Source organism: Lissotriton helveticus, chromosome 5_1, assembly GCF_964261635.1.
Source record: "Lissotriton helveticus chromosome 5_1, aLisHel1.1, whole genome shotgun sequence".
NCBI lineage: Eukaryota > Metazoa > Chordata > Amphibia > Caudata > Salamandridae > Lissotriton > Lissotriton helveticus.
This window is the reverse complement of record NC_136065.1, coordinates 671219534-671239681: the sequence shown is the minus strand read 5'-3', so window position 1 is coordinate 671239681 and position 20148 is coordinate 671219534. Positions and strand designations below refer to the sequence as shown.

The 20148-nt window shown below is 43.1% G+C and overlaps 2 protein-coding genes across 2 annotated transcripts in view; one reads left to right on the top strand and one right to left on the bottom strand.

Moving 5' to 3' along the window:
* Nucleotides 1-928: 928 nt before the first annotated feature.
* The window catches only part of LRRC20 (leucine rich repeat containing 20), a 1483106-nt gene continuing 1463886 nt past the window's right edge, over nucleotides 929-20148 (bottom strand). The window contains exon 5 of the mRNA XM_078640435.1: nucleotides 929-1774. Coding sequence (XP_078496561.1) covers nucleotides 1617-1774 — 158 coding nt within the window. The 3' untranslated portion in view covers nucleotides 929-1616. The remainder of the gene's footprint in view (nucleotides 1775-20148) is intronic.
* Nucleotides 3382-20148, top strand: part of LOC144756465 (ropporin-1-like) — a 309156-nt gene continuing 292389 nt past the window's right edge. The window contains exon 1 of the mRNA XM_078646288.1: nucleotides 3382-3460. Within this exon, the coding sequence (XP_078502414.1) occupies nucleotides 3382-3460 (79 nt within the window). The remainder of the gene's footprint in view (nucleotides 3461-20148) is intronic.

Sequence of the window (20148 nt, the reverse complement as noted above, 5' to 3'; positions counted from 1 at the left end):
GGTTCTACATTCTCTTCCGCCAGGTAAAGGATTTGGATCGTCCCTTGAGGGGATTCTTGGATTCTCATCTACACACATTCTAGGTACACACAGAGTAGGTTTTGCATAGTAGGAGTACGCCTGCTAACTATCTGGTTTTATATGCCTGCATATATACACTGTTTTAGTACCATGTTAGAACTATATCTACTATATTCTCTTTTGGTGCTTGTAATCACTTTCATCTGCTTCTGTCAACTGAATATCGCAGCACATGTATTTTATACAAGAATAATGTTGGTTCAATAAATGCATTAAAAACGTCTCAGTGTATATTTTTCTGAGAACAAAAGAGCACAAGTGACTGAGTGAGAGGTTCCTATCTGTTACCACGATCCCTGAGGGGTCAGGGTTGTCATGTTCAGTGGTTGCCAGAAACCATTCGCTCCCTGGCAAGGGTTAGGGGGGCTTATGGTGGCAATGTGAGCTAGCTCATCTCTAGGCCAACATGTCCTGCGAGGGAGCTCAGAATCAGTCTAGGAACCTCACCCAAAGTTTATGTTGTCCAGTAAACGTGCAGATACTATGGATTTGTGGGAACTACCCAACAGTATCTGAGGGCATGGATCAACACCATTGCTCCAACACAACCAAGCCTCTACCAACGTGGTTTTTCCATAAAATTACTATTTTGAAGTTATTCATGTCATGTGTTACATGATTCTGGTACAAGAATGCAAGTAGTATTAAAATAAAAAACTAAAATTTCATGCAATATTCTAGTTTACCTAAACAATTTGTGAAAAAAATGTGCAGTGTTTTTCTCTCAATGCTACATTTCTATAAGCACAACAGTTCTGACAGTAGAATATATTGTGTGGGAGGCATTCGTTGAAATGGTCCCATCCCTGATTTGAGCAGGAAGACCCATAACAATCAATTGTATTCCTGCAAACAATCTTTATTTTGTCATGCATCACAGAGAAAAAAGTCAGGTAACATAATCGAGGATGTAAAATCAACCTCATGGCTGGCTCTGCGACTACCAAATGCCGCAGGACAGACACATTATGCCAAGAGTGTACATCAGCGTAAACAAGAAAGATCCAGCAGCCTATGGATTATGTCGATGGAGGGAAAATGCATTGCTTGAGTTGGTAACTTTAAACATTTTGCACAGTACATGAATTTGTAATCCTAATGTTTTATGAATGCCAGCATTTACATTTATATTATGATCATTTCAAGATCAGGTATATCACATAACTGGTGTGTCGATATCCAATAACTCATGTACCAACAGCATTAATTTATTATTCAAATAAATATCCACAGCTCTTTTGCAAATTGTATTCTTATGCTATTGTGCATACCAACCCCTTGTCCAGTATCTTGTTTCTCCACCGTCTTCACCTTGCTGGGCCGTTCCTTGCAGTCCATTCTGAAGCACATCATTATTCCAATAAAAAGAAGATTTGACCCCAGCTATTCCCCTTTCTCTACCTGATCACAAAATTCCAGCCCAATCCCATACAATGAAAAACACTAATTTGCCCATGTGTGGGCCCACAGTGTCCATTTTGCCTCCTGAGAGATCTCATTACACACTGCCACATCAGACAATCAGTCCATTCCATCTATGCCTCAATCCCAGTGTTCACTTCTTGTGCAGATGTGAGCAGTTCAAATTTGACGACTGGTTTAGAGAGGTTCTGGCTCTCCGCATTGAGTGGGTTTGACTTCAGGTTCACACAGATGAGAGACTGCATGGAGTTCAGCTTATCAACTGGAACATCTGCAAGAGGAATACAGAGACAAAAACCCATGACTCATGGACCAACATTGAAAACAGAAGCAGGTGGGTCAATATGGTAACGTTTTTTGACTTTTCAAAGAGAAGATTCACTCCCATTTTGGGACCAAGAGAACTAACTAGTGGCACAATCTATGAAAAGGTATAAAGAAAGTAAGATTTTCTACCATTATTGTTTCAGATTGAAATACAGATGCAATTTATTTCCTGAAGCACAATTGTAATTGTAATTTCTATTGCGCGTAAATACCCACTCGTGTCTTGGTGCTAGGAATCAAAACAGTGATCTAGGACAAACAACTAAGGGCACAGCCCATTTAGAAAATAAGGATAAAGGAAACAGCCAAGATTTCAGCTATTTCCGAAAATGTAAGATTCGATTGTGTTTTAAGGTACAATGGCATTTTGTTCCACAACTGACATTTGTTATGCACATAGCTACGACCACCCCCGATGAGGCTCTATATATCCTGATGACCAGTGCTGAACAAGATGCAGTAGATCTGAAATTTCGGTTAGGTTGATACCACCTAATTTCCCCCCCAACACTATTTTTGTCTGGTCCCATACAGTGACTTCTGAGCTATATAAAGTGCTTTAAAAGCCACCATTTTCTTCACAAGGAGCCAATGAAGTTCTTTTAGAGAATGACATGAATTAAGAAGCATCGTCAAAATGCAAGCAGCTGCAATCTGCAGCGTCTGTAGGTTTCTTAAAGTAGACTCTCACATGCCCATATTCAGGGCATTGCAACAGTCACTTCTGGCAAGGACAAGAGTGATGACTACAGTTCTTTGGAGATGAAAAGGGATAAAGGGCAACACCTTCCTCAATGATCTAAGTAAAAGCAAGCACAAGGTCACCACTTTGTTAATTTGCTCCTTGAAAATAAGGTCCACATCAAATATGACCCTGAGGTTTCTCACCCTAGTCACAGGCTCTGGGGTAGAACCCAGGATGTGTGGCCACCAAAAGTGACCCCAAAAAGTTGACTCTTTTCTGAAAATGAGAACCTTCTTTTTATCGGAATTTAGTTTTAAACAATTCGTAGTCATCCAATTGACAATAGAATTCAAATACTTATTAAATCTGTCTGACACCTCTTCCACATTGCCAGGGACTGATACCACAATCCGGGTATCATCGGTACTGTAGCAAAACCATAAGAGTGAATCATCTTTACCAATGGTGCTACATAAATGTTGAAGAGCGTTGGGCTAAGCAATGACCCCTGGGGAATCCCACAGTGGAGAGAAAAGGGTTTCAGAATGAAAATCGCCAAAGGCCCATGTCTGATCTATTACTTAAAAAAGGAGCCAATGAGATCATGTGCTGAGCTCCCAATCACAATTTCTGTCAGATGTTCCAACAGAACGGTATGACAAACTACGTCAAAAGGGGTGGAGAGATCTAAAAGAACAATCGCCGCTCTTCCACAGGGATCTTTGATAGTTTTGATCTCTTCTAAGACAGCAATTAAAACTGTATCAGTGCTACAACCAGATCTGAAACCGTATTGTGCTTTGTCCAGAACATAATTTGCTTCCAAGTAACCCTATAAGCTCATATTAATATACCATTCAACGAGCATGGCTGAAAAAGGAAGCCATGAAATTGGGCAGAAATGTTTATCTTCAGTGGAGTCCAACGAGGGATTTAAAAAAAAAGGTAGAATAGAAATATTTTTCCACTCAGAAGGAAAGATCCCTGCTGTTATTATGACATTCAGCAAGATAGTCAAAACTGGCACAAGATTAACTGCACACTTTTGTACTGTTTTAGGGGGAAATGGATCTGAAGGTGCTCTGGACTTTACCTGCCCAAAAAGGTTAGTTATCGGATCTATGGTTAGCAGTGGAAAATCATTTAACACTGATTCCCTGAGGCCCAAAATTGAAGAGTTAGGAGAAGTGGTTACCCAAGAACAGTCAGAGTCAAATTGTCTGTACACCGTCTAGCCTTACGTTTAAACAAGGCTGCAGCTTATCACAAAATTCCTGGTTAGAGTGGTGACTAAAAGGGAGAATTGATCTTGAAAGAGATTGAGCTACATTAAAAAGTTCCTTTGAAGAGTTTGATGGCAATTCGATTTTGTCCCAATAATATTTGGTCTTTACATCCACAATTCATTTTTTTGTATTCGCTAATGAATTTCCTCAATTGGATTCTACCTATTTTACGATAATCCCATCTCCAATCTTTCTCTAACCTACGGCATTTTTGTCTCATAGTTAAAAGTGCTGGAGAGAACCAGGGGGCAGATGGACGTTTCCTGTAGGACTTAACTATTTTTATGGGGGCTTGTGTCAGAGTTTCTGCACTCAGCCACTCATGATATCTTGTAGCCGCTACCTTTGTCACTCTCTAGATCAGATTTTGTCAATTCAAGGCTCTCTGCCAGGATTGTTTTTATCTATTTTCTTCCATAATCGAATAGTTTTACTTTGTGCTACTCTTTAGAGTTTCAAGATGGTGCCTGTATTAAGACTAAAGTGGACTGCCACATGATTAGACCAGATCAAAGGCAGTACACCATCACAGAAAAGGTTGGGATGGTTTGAAAATATGCAATCTAAAGTATGACCGCCAATATTTGTAGCAAGATTTACTTTTTGTTCCAACTTGAAGCACCATAATGATTCAACTAACAGGGCTGCATCATGGTCTTTTGAATCTTCTAAATGAAGGTTAAAATCCCCTAAAATGGTGAGATTCGAAAACTGAACACTAATATCACTATGATTCCAAAAATCCTCTAAAAGTGTAGCCTTCGGTCCAGGGGGCCTATAAATCAAAAATCCATGAGCAGTGTAATTGTCTGTAACATTACATCTAAAAGAAACAGCTTCACAGTTAACTATGTTAAGTTCAGTGAATCGCGGTAGACTATTGCAAGGCCACCGCCACGTTTGCCATGCCTGTCGTGTCTGCTAATGACATAGCCTGAAGGCAGTGCTAAAACCAGATCTGGGTTAGAAGTTTCCTGCAGCCAAGTTTCAGTTAAAAATACTATGGGCCTCATTTATGAGGCTGTGCATCACTTTTACGCCACCGGTGCGTCACTTTTTGTGACGCACCAGTGGCGTAAAAAATACGCCTTGTTGCGCCATATTTACAAAGTGACGCATCTGGGTAGATGCGTCACTTTGTAAACCCCTGCGCCACATTATACCTGTGTCAGGTATAATGTATGCAAGGGGGGCGTATTGACGCAAGAAAGGGTCGTAGAAGTGACGCAGTGAAATCTATAAGATTTCACTGCGCCACTTCTAGGATGCAAATGCGTTAATATCTTACGCCTGCCTCACAGCAGGCGTAAGACTGACGCAGGCCCTTTAACATGGGGCTTGCCCCATGTGAAAGGACGCATTGCTGGAGTTGCGTCACTTTTGTGACACACTCCAGCAATGTGTCACTTTTGCGCCATACAGATACGTCAGAAATACTGATGTATCTGTAACTCCTTGCGCAATGATGCGTCATACTGTAAATATGACGCATCATTGGTGTCGCAAGGAGGGCGCAATGAAAATTGACGCATCGCTGTTTTCACGCAGCAATGCGTCACTTTTCAAAAATGAGGCACCTATATATGTAAGATAGGACTCTAAAAAATCATAATATTCCAACTTGTGTTTAACGAGAAACCGAGCATTAATTAAGAAACAGCTCAAAGAATTAACTTTAAGCTCAGCCTGCTCAGCCATCTAGTCTGCACCAGACCAGACAAACAAGGAGAGAAGTTACAGACTATACAGCGAGAGTGATCAAAATATCATTCACAATTCAGCAAAATACAATCAGATCGCCCACCTGGCAAATTAATCCCTAATAACTCTTCCTTCTAGTATCTATGTGGCACAAAAAGGCCAGGGGTCCTTGTGTATGACGCATTTCGTGCGCAGGTGCTTTCCTCAACAACATAATACTGCTACAGTCTTAAAATAACTTGTTGCTAGGACCATTTAAATAAGACTAGCTTCTTATAGAAATGATCACAGATACATATTTATGTGATCAAAGAGGATTAGGCAAAATGTAGTGAAATATGTAATTTTATGAAACATAATATTGGCATAAAGCTACATGGACAGCAGAGTGAAATTACAGCTGTTTAGGGAGACATTAATGTAATAAAATTCTCTTCCTTTATTTTGAATGCTCTTTTATGGCCAATAAACTACCTCTTTAGCCATGAGACAATCCATTTAATCTGGAGTTAAGCTTTCTATCTCGCGCACAGGCGCCTAGAGACAATTTGCTGTAGAAGTGCCCTTTATAAGTAAATGTAATCCTATTTAATAAATCCCCGTCTACATGAATGATGTTACAAAGAACATATTACTGTGAAAGCTCGTGCATCATGCACAGTGGTAACTGCAGACATTAAAGCAATCCTTTCTGGGACTTCTGTCGATATAAGCATGCTTGAGGAGAGGGAGAAAATGGGATAGGGCAATATGTAGGAAGCATTCAAATGGTCACAAATGCTCCATTTCGGCATTTGATGTGTTCCATTCTCATTTTAGGAGTCAGAAAAAGGATTTTACTCCTAAAATATAATTTCAAATGCATACCAATTCAGTATCTGGAAGGGGCATGTTGTAGGTGTCCCTTCAAAATACGGAATCATTACCATATATATCAATGTTTTGTGAAATCTGTTTGCAAAACAGAACTTTAACCGGTCATCCCAAGTTGGAGTGGTAATCCATTTGAAAAAGGGAAGGGGTCCTATTATTATATTACCACTTCTCCTTTGAGAGTTATAAAAAAAGTTTGTTGGGGAGTAGGCAGTGGTCCCCAGCATCACTGCCAACTCTAAAAAAAAAAACGTTAAAAAATCCTTTTTTGTTTTAAACGCAGCCCTGTTTCCTTTTAACAGAATGGGTTGTCTTTAAAAAAAAAAGTTTTCTTTATTGAAAGGGAATCATAGACATGGGGATCTCCTAATGCCTATCTCCCTTTGGGCTAATGCACGTTTTAAAGGACTACTATTGAGACAAGTTGTCCTTTGCCACCCTTCTCATTATTATTCATGAGGTAGGCCGGTTTCAACCCATTCTGAAGCTGAAGTTTCCACAGAGAAGAAGCTGAAAGTAATTGTGAATAACACAATAGAAAATGTTCCTGAAGGAGTCATTCAATGTTGTTTTTTCAATTTTCAAATTTGTCACACAAGTGAACATTAATTTCACAATGCTCAAGAGAAATGTATACCATGCATTAGTTATTTTATTGAATCATATTCTTTTTCATTTGCATGAATGTAAATCATATGTCCATCCATATACGGCAACCTAAATATATACTGCTACTCAGTTTTTTTGACATGTGCAGTACCTTCTGACACTTTTGTACAAAATATATATGGATATATATGGATATATATGGAAAATTGAAAAAACAACATTGAATGACTCCTTCAGGAACATGTTCTATTGTGTTATTAATTATACCCAGTTCCCTAGGAAGATTGGGTTGCCCTATTAGTTTTGAAAGTAATTGTGGGCCTCAAGAGCGATGACAGGGCATCTGATGGAGGTAGCGATGGTGTTCATTATTTTTCTTTAACTGAGGTGAAAAAGTGTAGTGGCTCTGCTTTGTGTCCATAGAGATTATTGCTGGCTTTGAGTTGGCTGGGCGGAGGAGAATTTGTTTTATGTTTATATTTATAGAAAATGAGGGACGTAGTAATATATACATGCATGTTGATCCGGTTGAGTATAAGAGAGATTCAAGAAGCTGACATACATTGTAACATTTTAAAAGAACAAGGAGGAAAATACAAGTTCATTACCTTCTATGCACCTAACCCGTCCCAGGACCACCCCTCATCAACTTCATGGACTTAGTTACAGAGAGAGAGGCATTGTTGATCCTTTTAGCAGATCTTTAACCTGGTGTGGGACTACAGCTACTCATGCTGTGCTACCTTACTTGGGAAGAAGTGTGTTGAATGATAAAAACACTTTTAGCAATCTTAGGCTGGCAGACGTGCAGGTGCATGCACTCAGATGAAGTGGACTTCACCTTCCAATCTCGTTCATAGGATTTACACTTGAATTGTGAACACACCAATATAAGGTGAGCTTTCGAATATGGTTGCAGTAGACATCTCAATATGTGATATGTGACTATGCACACATAGAAAGTGAACGGTTGCACGGCAGTCAAAGGCGGCTGCAAAAATGAAGACTGCACTGCAATCTGCTGCGGGATGCTGCACTTCGAGCACAAGTCTCTAAGCGGAAGAGAAGGGCATGTTTAAGTATGTCAGCCAGCGCTGAATGATAGACGAACATAAAAGAGACCTTTCTGACAAAGAATTAGTAGATCTAGAAAGAACAAACAAAGTGGAACATACTTTGGCTAGGAAGCGGCTTATAACCAAGAGGAGATAGCAACTAAGGACCCTATTATGAGTTAGGCGAAGCTAGTTGTGGAGATATCGGGTGATTGGAATTAATGAATTCGGATGGAACAATTGCACCTGAGTCTACCTGTTATGAGATGAACCCCATAAAATGGGAAGTTCTGCTGTGCCAATAGTTTTTAGGTCGAGCTATTATATCCCGCAGGGATTTATAGCTTGAACCTATTGCAGGGGAAAGAAACTCTCTTGAACAAGCGGATTCCTCCCAATGCATGTGATCTATTGAAGCGTGACGCTTCGCCAGTGCGTGCTTGACCTCACTCACGTAGCCTTGCACCCATTTGCTCCCAAGGAATCCCTTCTGCTCTCCCCCCCCACCTCACAAACCACCATTTGTTGCATGCATCAGACCCGCCACAGCGAGAGCTTCAGACTTCAAAGGAATGCTCTCCCCCGCCCCCTTCTGCGCAATGGCAGTTTCGTGTTTCTTGTTAAAAAAAGTTACCCAGCATTGCAGCTTGCTCCTCATTTCCGTACTGCTCCTCGTCACGCGCTATGCTTTCAACATGAACAACAGCACGGGCCACATGCTTAATATTTCAGCAGGCGCCCACTTAACTTTCTGACCTTGCCAATGCTCGTTTCACATTACAGGCGTTTATTTCGCTCAGTGCACGGCCGCCGGGCAGTCAGTAACATTAATTTTCCCACATTTCAAACATTTATTTTTCTCAGCGCGACTCCCATCTCACAGTCACCGTGCTGGTCAGTAACTCCGTCCCCCCCCCCCCCATTACAGGCATTCATTTAGCTCATCGCTGCACCCATCTCACGGCCGCCGCGCTGATCATTAACGTTCATTTTCCACATTTCAAGTGTATTTCTCTACGGGCGGGGGCAACCTGAACACCTATCTGGAGATTATGTACAATGCTGCGTTTTGCTCTTCTGCATGAGGGTTGTGCAGTGGCGTTTCAGCCAGCAGCTGATTTTTACATCATTCGTCTTCATAGGGTAGAATTCTTTTTTCATATTTTATTTAAGGGAGGGCGAGCCGATATGCCTTTCAACGGAGGTAGATAGCGCACAATTTTATTTTTAAATATACTTGCACCCAAGAGTATGGATGCAGTTTCCCTACTATTAAAAAAAACCAAGGATATTGCCTCCGCGTACCCTCGATATCGCTCGTGAATTGGGATGCTGGCATGGTGGCCCAGCCCCCCCTCCCAGCGCTGCCTTTCCTCTGACGGCTACTTTTTACCCTTTTCTTTTAGTGCTTATCCGCTTATCTTCTTCTCCCCATTTAAAAAAAAATGTTTTCTTTTAAATTCACGAGGGCCCAGTAGCTTCCCCAACAGAACCAAACAAGCATTGACAAAGTCAGAAGTCTGGCAGCCAACACCAGACTTTGCCAATGCTTGTTTTTCTACTGGTAGGGTGCTTTGTCTCTGTTTTCCTTTTAATTGTGTTGTTTTTGTGACTCTTGGCTCCCGTTGGTCAAACTACTTCTGCATCTACGTGATGTGTTTGCGAATCTGTGGCACCACTGAACGCCACAGCATCACTCAGCACCACTCAACGCCACAGCATCACTCAACGACACAGCATCACTCAACGCCACAGCATCACTCAGTACCACTGAATGCCACAGCACCACTCAACGCCACAGCACCACTCAACGCCACAGCACCACTCAACGCCACAGCACCACTCAACGCCACAGCACCACAGCACCACTCAACACCACAGCACCACTCAACACCACAACACCACTCAGCACACAGCATCCCTCAACGCCACAGCATTACTCAAGGCCACAGCATCACTCAACGCAACAGCATCACTCAACGCAACAGCATCACTCAGCACCACGCAACGCCACAGCACCACTCAATGCCACAGCACCAATCAACGCCATAGAACCACTCAACACCACAGCACCACTCAACACCACAGCACCACTCAACGCCACAGCATCACTCAACGCCACAGCATCACTCAGCGCCGCAGCATCATTCAGCACCACTGAATGCCACAGCACCCCTCAACGCCACAGCACCACTCAATGCCACGACACCACTCAACACCATAGCACCACTCAGCGCACAGCATCCCTCAACGCCACAGCATCACTCAACGCCACAGCATCACTCAACATCACAGCATTACTCAATGCCACAGTATCACTCAATACCACAGCATCACTCAACGCCACAGCATCACTCACCACCACTCAACGCCACAGCACCACTCAACGCCACAGCATCACTCAATGCCACAGCATCACTCAACGCCACAGCATCACTCAATGCCACAGCTTCACTCAGCACCACTGAATTCCACAGCACCCCTCATCGCCACAGCACCACTCAACGCCACAGCATCACTCAACGCCACAGCATCACTCAGCGCCACAGCATCATTCAGCACCACTGAATGCCACAGCACCCCTCAACGCCACAGCACCACTCAATGCCACGACACCACTCAACGCCATAGCACCACTCAGCGCACTGCATCCCTCAACGCCACAGCATCACTCAACGCCACAGCATCACTCAACATCACAGCATTACTCAATGCCACAGCATCACTCAATGCCACAGAATCACTCAACGCCACAGCATCACTCACCACCACTCAACAGCACCACTCAACGCCACAGCATCACTCAACGCCACAGCATCACTCAATGCCACAGCTTCACTCAGCACCACTGAATTCCACAGCACCCCTCATCGCCACAGCACCACTCAATGCCACAGCACCACTCAACGCCACAGCACCACTCAGCGCACAGCATCCCTCAACGCCACAGCATCACTCAATGCCACAGCATCACTCAACGTCACAGCATTACTCAACGCCACAGCATCACTCAATGCCACAACATCACTCAACGCCACAGCATCACTCAGCACCACTCAACGCCACAGCACCACTGAACGGCACAGCATCATTTAGCACCACTGAATGCCACAGCATCACTCAGCACCACTGAAGTCCACAGCATCACTCAGCACCACTGAAGGCCATAGCATCACTCAGCACCACTAAACGCCACAGTATCACTCTGTGCATTTATGGGGAATTTGCGCAAGGCAGAGACGTAAGTCTTCTTGCCGCATTGCTCTACGCAAATGTGAAAGGGGAGGGATGCACCGTGTTTCTGAAATACAGTGTATTCCTGTCCTTTCCTCCTGTACTGGCACACAATTTCCTGTTTAGCGCCAATACAGGCACCCCTGCACCATGGTGCAAGGTTGTCTGCTTGCTGACAGGATTGTTTTTGTGCAGGAAGAGGCACCTTCCAGCAAAAAACAATTGCGCAATGCATTTTCTTCTTTCTATGTGCGCTGCAGGTATAAGGTGTTGGCATGTGGTTAATTCCTAAAAACAATTAGTGCTAGGGCTCCCATCAGGAGGTAACTTGCACCGGCACATTTCTCTTGTTAGCGCCGCCTGAACGTGACCAACTACTAAACATGAAAGTGGTGAGAGGATGCAACGTAATGGCCAGAGCTGCAGACCTCGGAGCTGTGGAACCAGGTTTGAGTCTTGGCGTCTGCTCAACATCCTGTGTTTCTGGGCAAATCACTTAATCTCCCCGTAAATGAATGTGCCCTTAACTAGTGCTCATAAAAAGCGCTGGTGTTGATGATTAAGTGCTGGTGCTGAGCAACGGAAACCACAGGCTCATATTAAGCACCGGTTGTAGTACTCAATCATTTCAAAAAATGTCAGCAACTCTTCTCTGAAAGTAGTGGCTCACATGCGAGAGATGGTATGTACCAAATCCGACTTAGGCATGACCACATCCCCAGCGATGGCGTGACCCAAATAGTTGATGGTGGTAGGGGCTTTTTGACTCTTCTCAGCTTTAATAGTTAAATTTGCATTGTCAAGTCTTTCTAGTACCATACCATGACAACAGCCATGTTCTTCTTCATCCTTACCAAACACAAGGATATCATCTTGGTATACACAGACCCCTTCACTACCCTTAAGAATCTTCTCCATGGCACGCTGGAAAACGATGCAGCTGACACTAAGCCAAACGGCTTCCTCACAAACCTGAATGTGCCAAACAGTGTAATGAAGGCCATTTAGTCTCTTGATGACTCCTTCAATTCTATCTGGTGGTAAGCCGAAGCCAGGTCAATGGTGCTGAACACCTTAGCCCCACCAAGCAACACCAATAACTCTGAAATATTGGGAAGGGGATATCGATCCACAATAACATTTGTGTTAAGCTGCCTCAAGTCTACGCAAAGACGAAGACTTCCATTGGATTTACGAGCAGCGACAACTGGGGCTAACCACTCAGTACCTTCCACCTCTTCAATTATTCCCCCTTTCTTAAGTTTCTCTATTTCTTTTTGCATTTCATCCCTAACGGCCAAAGGTACACTTCTCACTTTGCAACTTGAAGGTTGAGCCCCAGCACACAAATGTATTTCGTGATGAAAACCCTTAGGACGCCCAAGCTCTTCTCTAAAATCATTGGGAAAATTCTCTTTGATTTGACACTCAACGTCAGTACTGAGGAGTGAGCCCCCTTGAATCATGTTCACCTTATCCTTCAACAGGATGGGAGTAACGCTACTTGGGTCAAGCATAACACACAAGTCGCCTTGCTGAAACCAACTTATTATACTGTCTCCTTTTTCAGAGACATATTTTCCTAGATGCATAAAGCTCTTTCCACTCAATTAAAACTACAAAATAACCTTGCAAAGGTATTGGTTCCCCATCATAAGCTAAAGGATTTATAACAGGTTTGTGTAAGGGAATCTTGCTTGCAAGCTTATTTTGAAAAAAAAGGTTTGAAATAATCGTAATTTTAGCACCTGAATCAAAAAGAACCTTAGTAGACTCTCCTTCCACTAAGATGCTATCAACGGGACATGCTTTACACTTACCCTCAGCACTATCAACTTGAACAACAATTTGCCCACAAACAAAATCTTCTTTAACATCCTCTATTTCAACACATTTCACAATAGCAGAAGTTGACCTCGCCTTACACACAATGGCAAGGTGTCCCTTTTTTTACATTTTGAACATACTACTTTTACCGCAGGGCAATTCTTGTCACTTGCCAAATGCCCAGGCTTATCACACCTGTAACTCATGCTGTGAAGGTGTCCTGCAATGCACATGTCAATATTAGGACTGGGCAAAAGGTTAATTATAAAATCATCATTGGTGCCATTGTCGTAATTTCTCTAAGTAAAATTGACACAAAATGACAGAGGTTATGTCATTTTGCCACTGTGCAGTTTCAGAAGGAAATTTAACATAAGAATCTCAAGTTAATCTTCAGGCCCACTTGCTGTGCAAAGATTTTGAGAGAAGAAGTCTTTCCTTGCATATGCTAGTGTGTGTGAGAGAGCATGGTTAGGTCATCCGCATAGCCAAGGTACCCAGTGTAGAGTTTAAGGTCAATCTTATGCCTCTGGCTTGGTCTTCTATTCTAGGTTGCATCCCCCAGTCGACTAGGTTGAAGAGCAACACTGACATCACGCATTCCAGCCTCACACTGGTCTTGAGTTCGAAACTATACTCACTATTTCCCAACTTGCAGATAAATTTACCAAAGAAACTCTTAATGAGAAAAACTATCTGCTGCGGTAGGCCATAGGCCCTCAGTATGTACACAGTGCACTGACAGTGGTTACTGTCAAAGGCTTTCTCCAAATCAATGAAGTTGATGCTCAGTTGTTTGTCACTCTATGCACTGCTCTATGATGTTGTGTAGAGTAAGAATCTGATCAGCACACCCTCTGCTTTTGCAGAAACCAGACTATTATTTTCTTTACTGCTTCTCCACGGCATCAGAAATAATTTTCGCTAAGAGTTTTATCAAGAATGACAGAATTGTGATTCCATGTCAATTGTTACAGTTGGCTAAAACTCCCTACTTTAGAATCTTGACTATGATGCCTTGGTTCCAGTCATCTGGTACTTTCTTTGCCTCCCAAATTGATGGAAACAGTGGTTGGAGGATCTAAGCTGATGTATGAGGGTCTGCCTTGAACATTTCTGCATTCAGGTTGTCTTGGCCAGGAGCTTTTCCAATCTTGACAGCAGTGGCAGCTGGTGACATTTGAAAGTAGTGGGGTGTAAATGTTCTGATGAGTTCTCTGTGGTGAGCGAGCATAGCGAGCAAGCCCGACCGTCATAAGGAGGGTTGGAGGAGTTCTCCCCAGGGAAAATTCTGAAAAAAGGATTGGGCAAATGGTGCATTTTAAAGTGAATTTGAGAAAGCAAGATGGTTAATAAAGCAATTGTAGTTTTGACATCATTAGGGCACAAAGAAGTTTAAGCCTGTAACGTGGGACATAGGCTGATACTACTTTGCATATTATGGAGTCTTTGGTGGTCCTTAATTAAAAACAACTCTGTATTCTGAGAGCATCCACACATGTAACGGAGGAACCTATGGCAGCCGGCCCGGGTAGGTGGGACCAAGGGGAGAAAATATTTACAAATCTGCACTGTGAGCAAATGAGAATGGCCTGCTCACACAGTTTCCCTCAGAAAAGGTTTGAAAGCCCACCTCTTCAAGCAGTTGTGTAACAAAGGTGCCATGCATATTCTAACTCATCAACTAGAAGGAGTGGGGGTGCAGGGAGGGAGAGAGTCAGAGAGAGTGGTAGGCAGAGAGAAAGAGAGAGCAGTGTGTGTGTGTGTGTGAGGTACAGAAGAAGAGATAAAGATATTTGGGGAAGAGAGAAGGGAGAAAGCAGGGGGAAAGCGGAAGAGGGGAGAGAATTACTGAGAGAGAGAAGAGGGCCTGGAATCAGAGATAGATAGAGAAGTATTGAGGGACACAGGGAAAGCGAACGTCTGAGTGAGGATCGGAGAGTGGAAGGAGAGTTTGAGAGAGGGAAAGAGTTGAAGAGAGAGTGAAAAAAAGTAATCGTTTTCCTAGTGGAAGACTGGTGTACTCAGCAACCCAATTGGTCATGTAGGCACACTATTTCTCTCCTTGCTATGTTTTCACCTGAAATGTTCGGCTGGTTTGCTTTGTTTTACATCGTATTCATTTATTGTACTAAAGTGAAAAGCACTGCAGTAGATCAGTTTACCGTGGATTATCCATCATCCCACTCTGTAAATCAACCACTTAATACCTCAACAATGTCCATTTTTTGTGATTTTTATATAGCGCAGAAATGGCTAAAAGGCATGCAGGAACTTAAAGAGTTCAATTAGCAGCAACCAACACAGGAGGACATTGCAGATACAAAAATGGGGAAAAACTTAAAGCAGACATTGAAGAGTGAGTGGAAGAAAAAGATGTAACCTAAGTGTTTTACTAAGAGAAGAGATTTGAGATCTTTTTGAAGCTAGCATGGCATGTGGTCATACTGAGGGCCGTAGGTAAGGGGTCCATGTTCTTGGGGCTCTTGATGAGAATGGCTTGTTCAAGTATTGATCTCTTAATGACTACAGTTGGATTGGACAGTCTAGAAGATGTTAGATTTCCCAACGGATTGACGCTTCTGAAAGGGCCATAGGGTAGTGTCACAGTCGGTCACATGCCTGGCAACAGGTCACTCCGCGGTTGGAAATGTCACTTGGTTGGCCTCCGAACTCTCAGTGCAGGTAAGAGGGAGTTTGTTACATAACTGGGTAGTGAATGTCTAAGAAGGTTGTTACCCTGCTGGATTGTGCAGCACGCTATATTCCCTGATTGGCAGCTTGCTAACATAGACTCACAGTTTTATTGCTCTGCTATTCCTTTGCTATTTCTAGAGTCGCAGGTACTCTTTGTCAATGCTGGAAGGTTGAAATGTTAAGTTGGACCCTTCAGTATCTGAACCAGCAGGCAGCATACACAGCGTGTTTGCACATTAAACAATAGAGGTGTCTCACAGACAAGGATGGGAAATGGAAGTGTGGGGGAGGACCACACTGGGAGGTTTCAATGGGGACACTAAGGGCATATGTATCAAAAACGATTTTTGCGAACCTCAAATAGCGATTTTTAGGAAATCGCAAAATGCAATGTATGAAGGATTTGCTAAAAATGTAGCGAATCCTACATATTCCTTATTTGCAAATTGAGATTCGAAAATAAGGAATACCTCCCATTCATTCCCATGGGCTAGGAGGCCCATAGGAATGAATGGGAAGACATTCTCAATTTGTGATTCGTAATTAGAGAATCGCAAATTGAGAATGCAATTTCAAGGGTGCCAGGGTGTCAAAAGGACACCCTTTTGCACCCCTGAAATATGTATGTGTGCACATGTGGTGCACATACATGCCCTAAGGGCATGTATGTGCGCCACATGGCACTTTGAAAAATGCAAAAAAGTAAATTTTTCAAAGAAATCGCAAATTACCACCAACTTGAAGTTGGTGGTAATTTGTGATTCCTTAAGGCCAAATTGCACTTTTTCTGTGCTTCCTACACTGCATTTAAGGAATGGCAATTTGCGATTCCTTAAATGCAATTGCAAAATAGAGAATCTCTAATTTGCTATGCCCTTTTCCCGTTCGCAAACGGGCCAATTCTGAGAGGGCTTGATACATATGCCCCAAAGTGTCCTAGTTCCACTACATTTTCTGTGAATATGGAGGAGGAAGATGAGCTGACATGGGCCATTAACAAATACAAGCTCTGATTTTACTGCAGTGGCAGCAAGATGCCACCCACAAGAGCTGTGTGGCATGTGCACACACAAACACAAACGTAGACACTCTGTACAGCATTCTGCTTAGCGCACAAGAGCACCGCAGCGTGTTCACACACACACACACACACACACCCACACACACACAAACACATAGACACTCTGCTCCGCTTCATGCTCGGAGCATATGCCCACACAGACAGACATAGACACTCTGCACTGCCTCATATCTAGAGCACAAGAGTCTTGCGGCATGTGCACACACACACACACACACACACATATAGATACTGTGCACGGCCTCATGTCTAGAGCACAAGAGCACTGTGGTGTGTGCGCACACACACACACAAGTAAACAGTCTACCAGCCAGTGCGACACAGGAGAAGGCAAAGGGCTCAGTTATTTAATAAAACCTAATCGCAAAGAAAGCGCTAAACAAGTGACCAATAGCATGTCAGTAGCCATGTGTAGTGCGTACTGTAACCTGAAATGTTTCCAGGTGCTTTGTGCAGTAGAAGCAGTAACTGTACCATTAAGCACATAAACTGTACGAGAACACCACTTTTTCGAATCTGACACGTTTAAAGAGTAATTTTGGACATCAGTGGGGCTGTGATTGCTCGTAAGGTGCTACAGAGCTCATTTTTACAACCCCCAGGGTCGTCCAGTCGCACTCATTGCATAGAAGCACCAGCAGCGGGACATCCCCTGGCTCCATGCTATGCTCTCCCGGCTCTGCTCAGCCTACTGTCCTGAGGTATGGGGATCCTCGCTCTCCTGGGGTCCTTGTCCTCCTGGGTGGTCGGGGCAGGCTGTATTTCATGATTCACAGACCATTAGCCTGGCGTCACTGGGAAGAACACTTGTGACTTGCTGCCTCTGCATGTGCAGGTCACCACTCTCAGGCCTGTCCCCACCGGCAACTCGAGCAGCATGAGGATTGGTGGGTGAGCGTTAGCAGTCCTTGCCCCAACCTCAGGGCTGTTGCAGCAATCCCCTGGGCTCCTACATTACAGAGCCTGGTGAGGGTTCAAGTGTGCATTTTGGGCTGGTCGGAGCAAGGCAGCTTTCCAACCCAACATGCACACTTCACCGCAAGAACGCCCATCAATATGCCTATTATCAAGCAGACTAGAAGTGGGGGCTTCCCCCTCCCCTTTCCCCTCATGTAACTTATTTGCCCAGATGACGGTCATGCCACGCACTGCTGTAAAAATAGAAATTATTACAATACATACATATACAATACATAAGCATTTTTAATATGGCATGGAAACAAGGGGCGATGCTCCACTTTGCTTGTTGACACTGGTCTGTTCAAGACTTCTTTGGAGTGCTTAGCGGAGCATGCTTCCTGCTCTTTCTCTGTTGTGAATAGGCTAGTTTGATTGTCCACGTTAGGGGGGTTGTATGTTGCATAAGATTTACCACTGACTATATTCATGATTGTGATTTTGAAGGTCTTCCCACGTTCTCTTTGATTCCTATGCTTGGCTGGCAAGGTTATCTATGTACGCCTGCTTCTCTACTCGTGTCATTTGTTTGACTGCTCAGTTTGCTCTATGTACTGGTGCTTGCACTTCTCCTGCAGCCTCTCAAATTTGGCATCTATGAGTTTCGTCTTTGCTGCCCTCTTGCCTTCAATAACTTGCCATGTGTCTTATATCCATTCTTTACTCTTCCTTGGTGTGAGAAGTTGGCCTGGTATATGCTGACCACTAGTTATAGTGGGCACCTAGACCATTCCAAACAACCCGTATTGACGATTAGGTTAAAGACAACCTTTAAAGAAAGCTTTCCTAGTGGCAGCTGTGGAGAGCAGCCTTCAGGCTAAGTCTCGAAGGAATGTAAAACAGCTTGTTTTACCAGTCTATAACCTCCTGAATGACCAAATGAAAGGAGAACCACACAAGGTATATATATATAAGATATTAAGAAAAGGATGTCCTGCAAAACAGACTTTGCAGTCTATGTACTGCAATGCCCATGTGCCCTCCGCTATGTAGGGAGTACTCGGTTGCCCGTACATAAACGAGTTCTTCAGCATATTAGGGCTATTGTGGGGAAAGATCAGAGCTATCCAGTGGCTCGCCACTTTGAAGCTAAACATAACAGTGATGCAGCCTTGTTACAATATTATGCCATTGACTGTGTCCCTCCGCTAAAGCGAGGGGGGGATAGGAATGCCAAGTTAAGAGCTTTGGAGACGAGGTATATACTGGAATTGGACAGCAAGACTCCGAATGGCATGAACGCGAGTGAAGATTTATACACTTGCCTGTAGTGCCTTCGGATCCGCTCCAACTCTGGTTGTTTCCATATATATTTCGTTCAGTTAGACATATCATGCGAAATGAATCTTTGAAATACTCTGACAAAAGCATATCGATATATTTGGAAATAGGTCAAGTAAGAATTGGGATACTGGTGTCATGAAGGTCCACAGGGGTGGTGGTAGGAGTGTGTCAGAACAAGTTTAAGTCTTGATTGGTCACTGAAAATAAGAGACGCGCTGGTATTGGAAGTATTTTGTAAACGATTGAGAATCACCGTAAAAGTCAAAATTTTCAAATTATATGTGACACTTAGATCCAGGATTTATAGGAAATCGACCTGATAGAAAATACTTGGGTTTTGCAAAAGAACAGATGATAAGAGGAAGACCTTATATCATGTATGGAGGTGAAAGAAAAATGTCATTTGTCAAGAGAATTAAGAATTTCTTTAAAAAGGATAAACCGATTAAGACTAGAGAAGGAATTATCATTCCACCACCGAATACACCTTCATCATACATGATGTTTGAAAGAGGCTATCTCACCTGTATGTGGTTAGAGAATTGGGTGGAATACACTAAAGATGACGGAGTTATAACATTTTGAGAACATGGTACCTGTAATGGCAGAATTTTGTACAATTTGAGAAATCGTATGAATGAGTTAGATCCCAGACCTAGACTAACGCAGTATGAGGCATTAGAAGAATGGGAGATTGAGGCTTTTGAGCGAGACAGACCCAGAAGTGACAGAAGTTTAAGTAAGTTTTACCCTAAGTTTCCGCGTGAGAATAGAAATAAGCAAATGAAACAATGTAGACAGTCCATGATGGTGGAAGGGTTGTATCCTGTATTTACTCAAGAAAATACGTCAGGAAGTAAAAATACAGACAAAACAAGAAATCTGATGATTAGTGATAATCCAGAAGACGACTATTTGGATGATTCGTTAATGAAAAATCCACCACCATATAATGAGGAACCAAGCACGAGTAATCCTAGTGCTCCGTTTCTGAAACCGCCTTTGATTCCGCAAGTAATACATGAGACA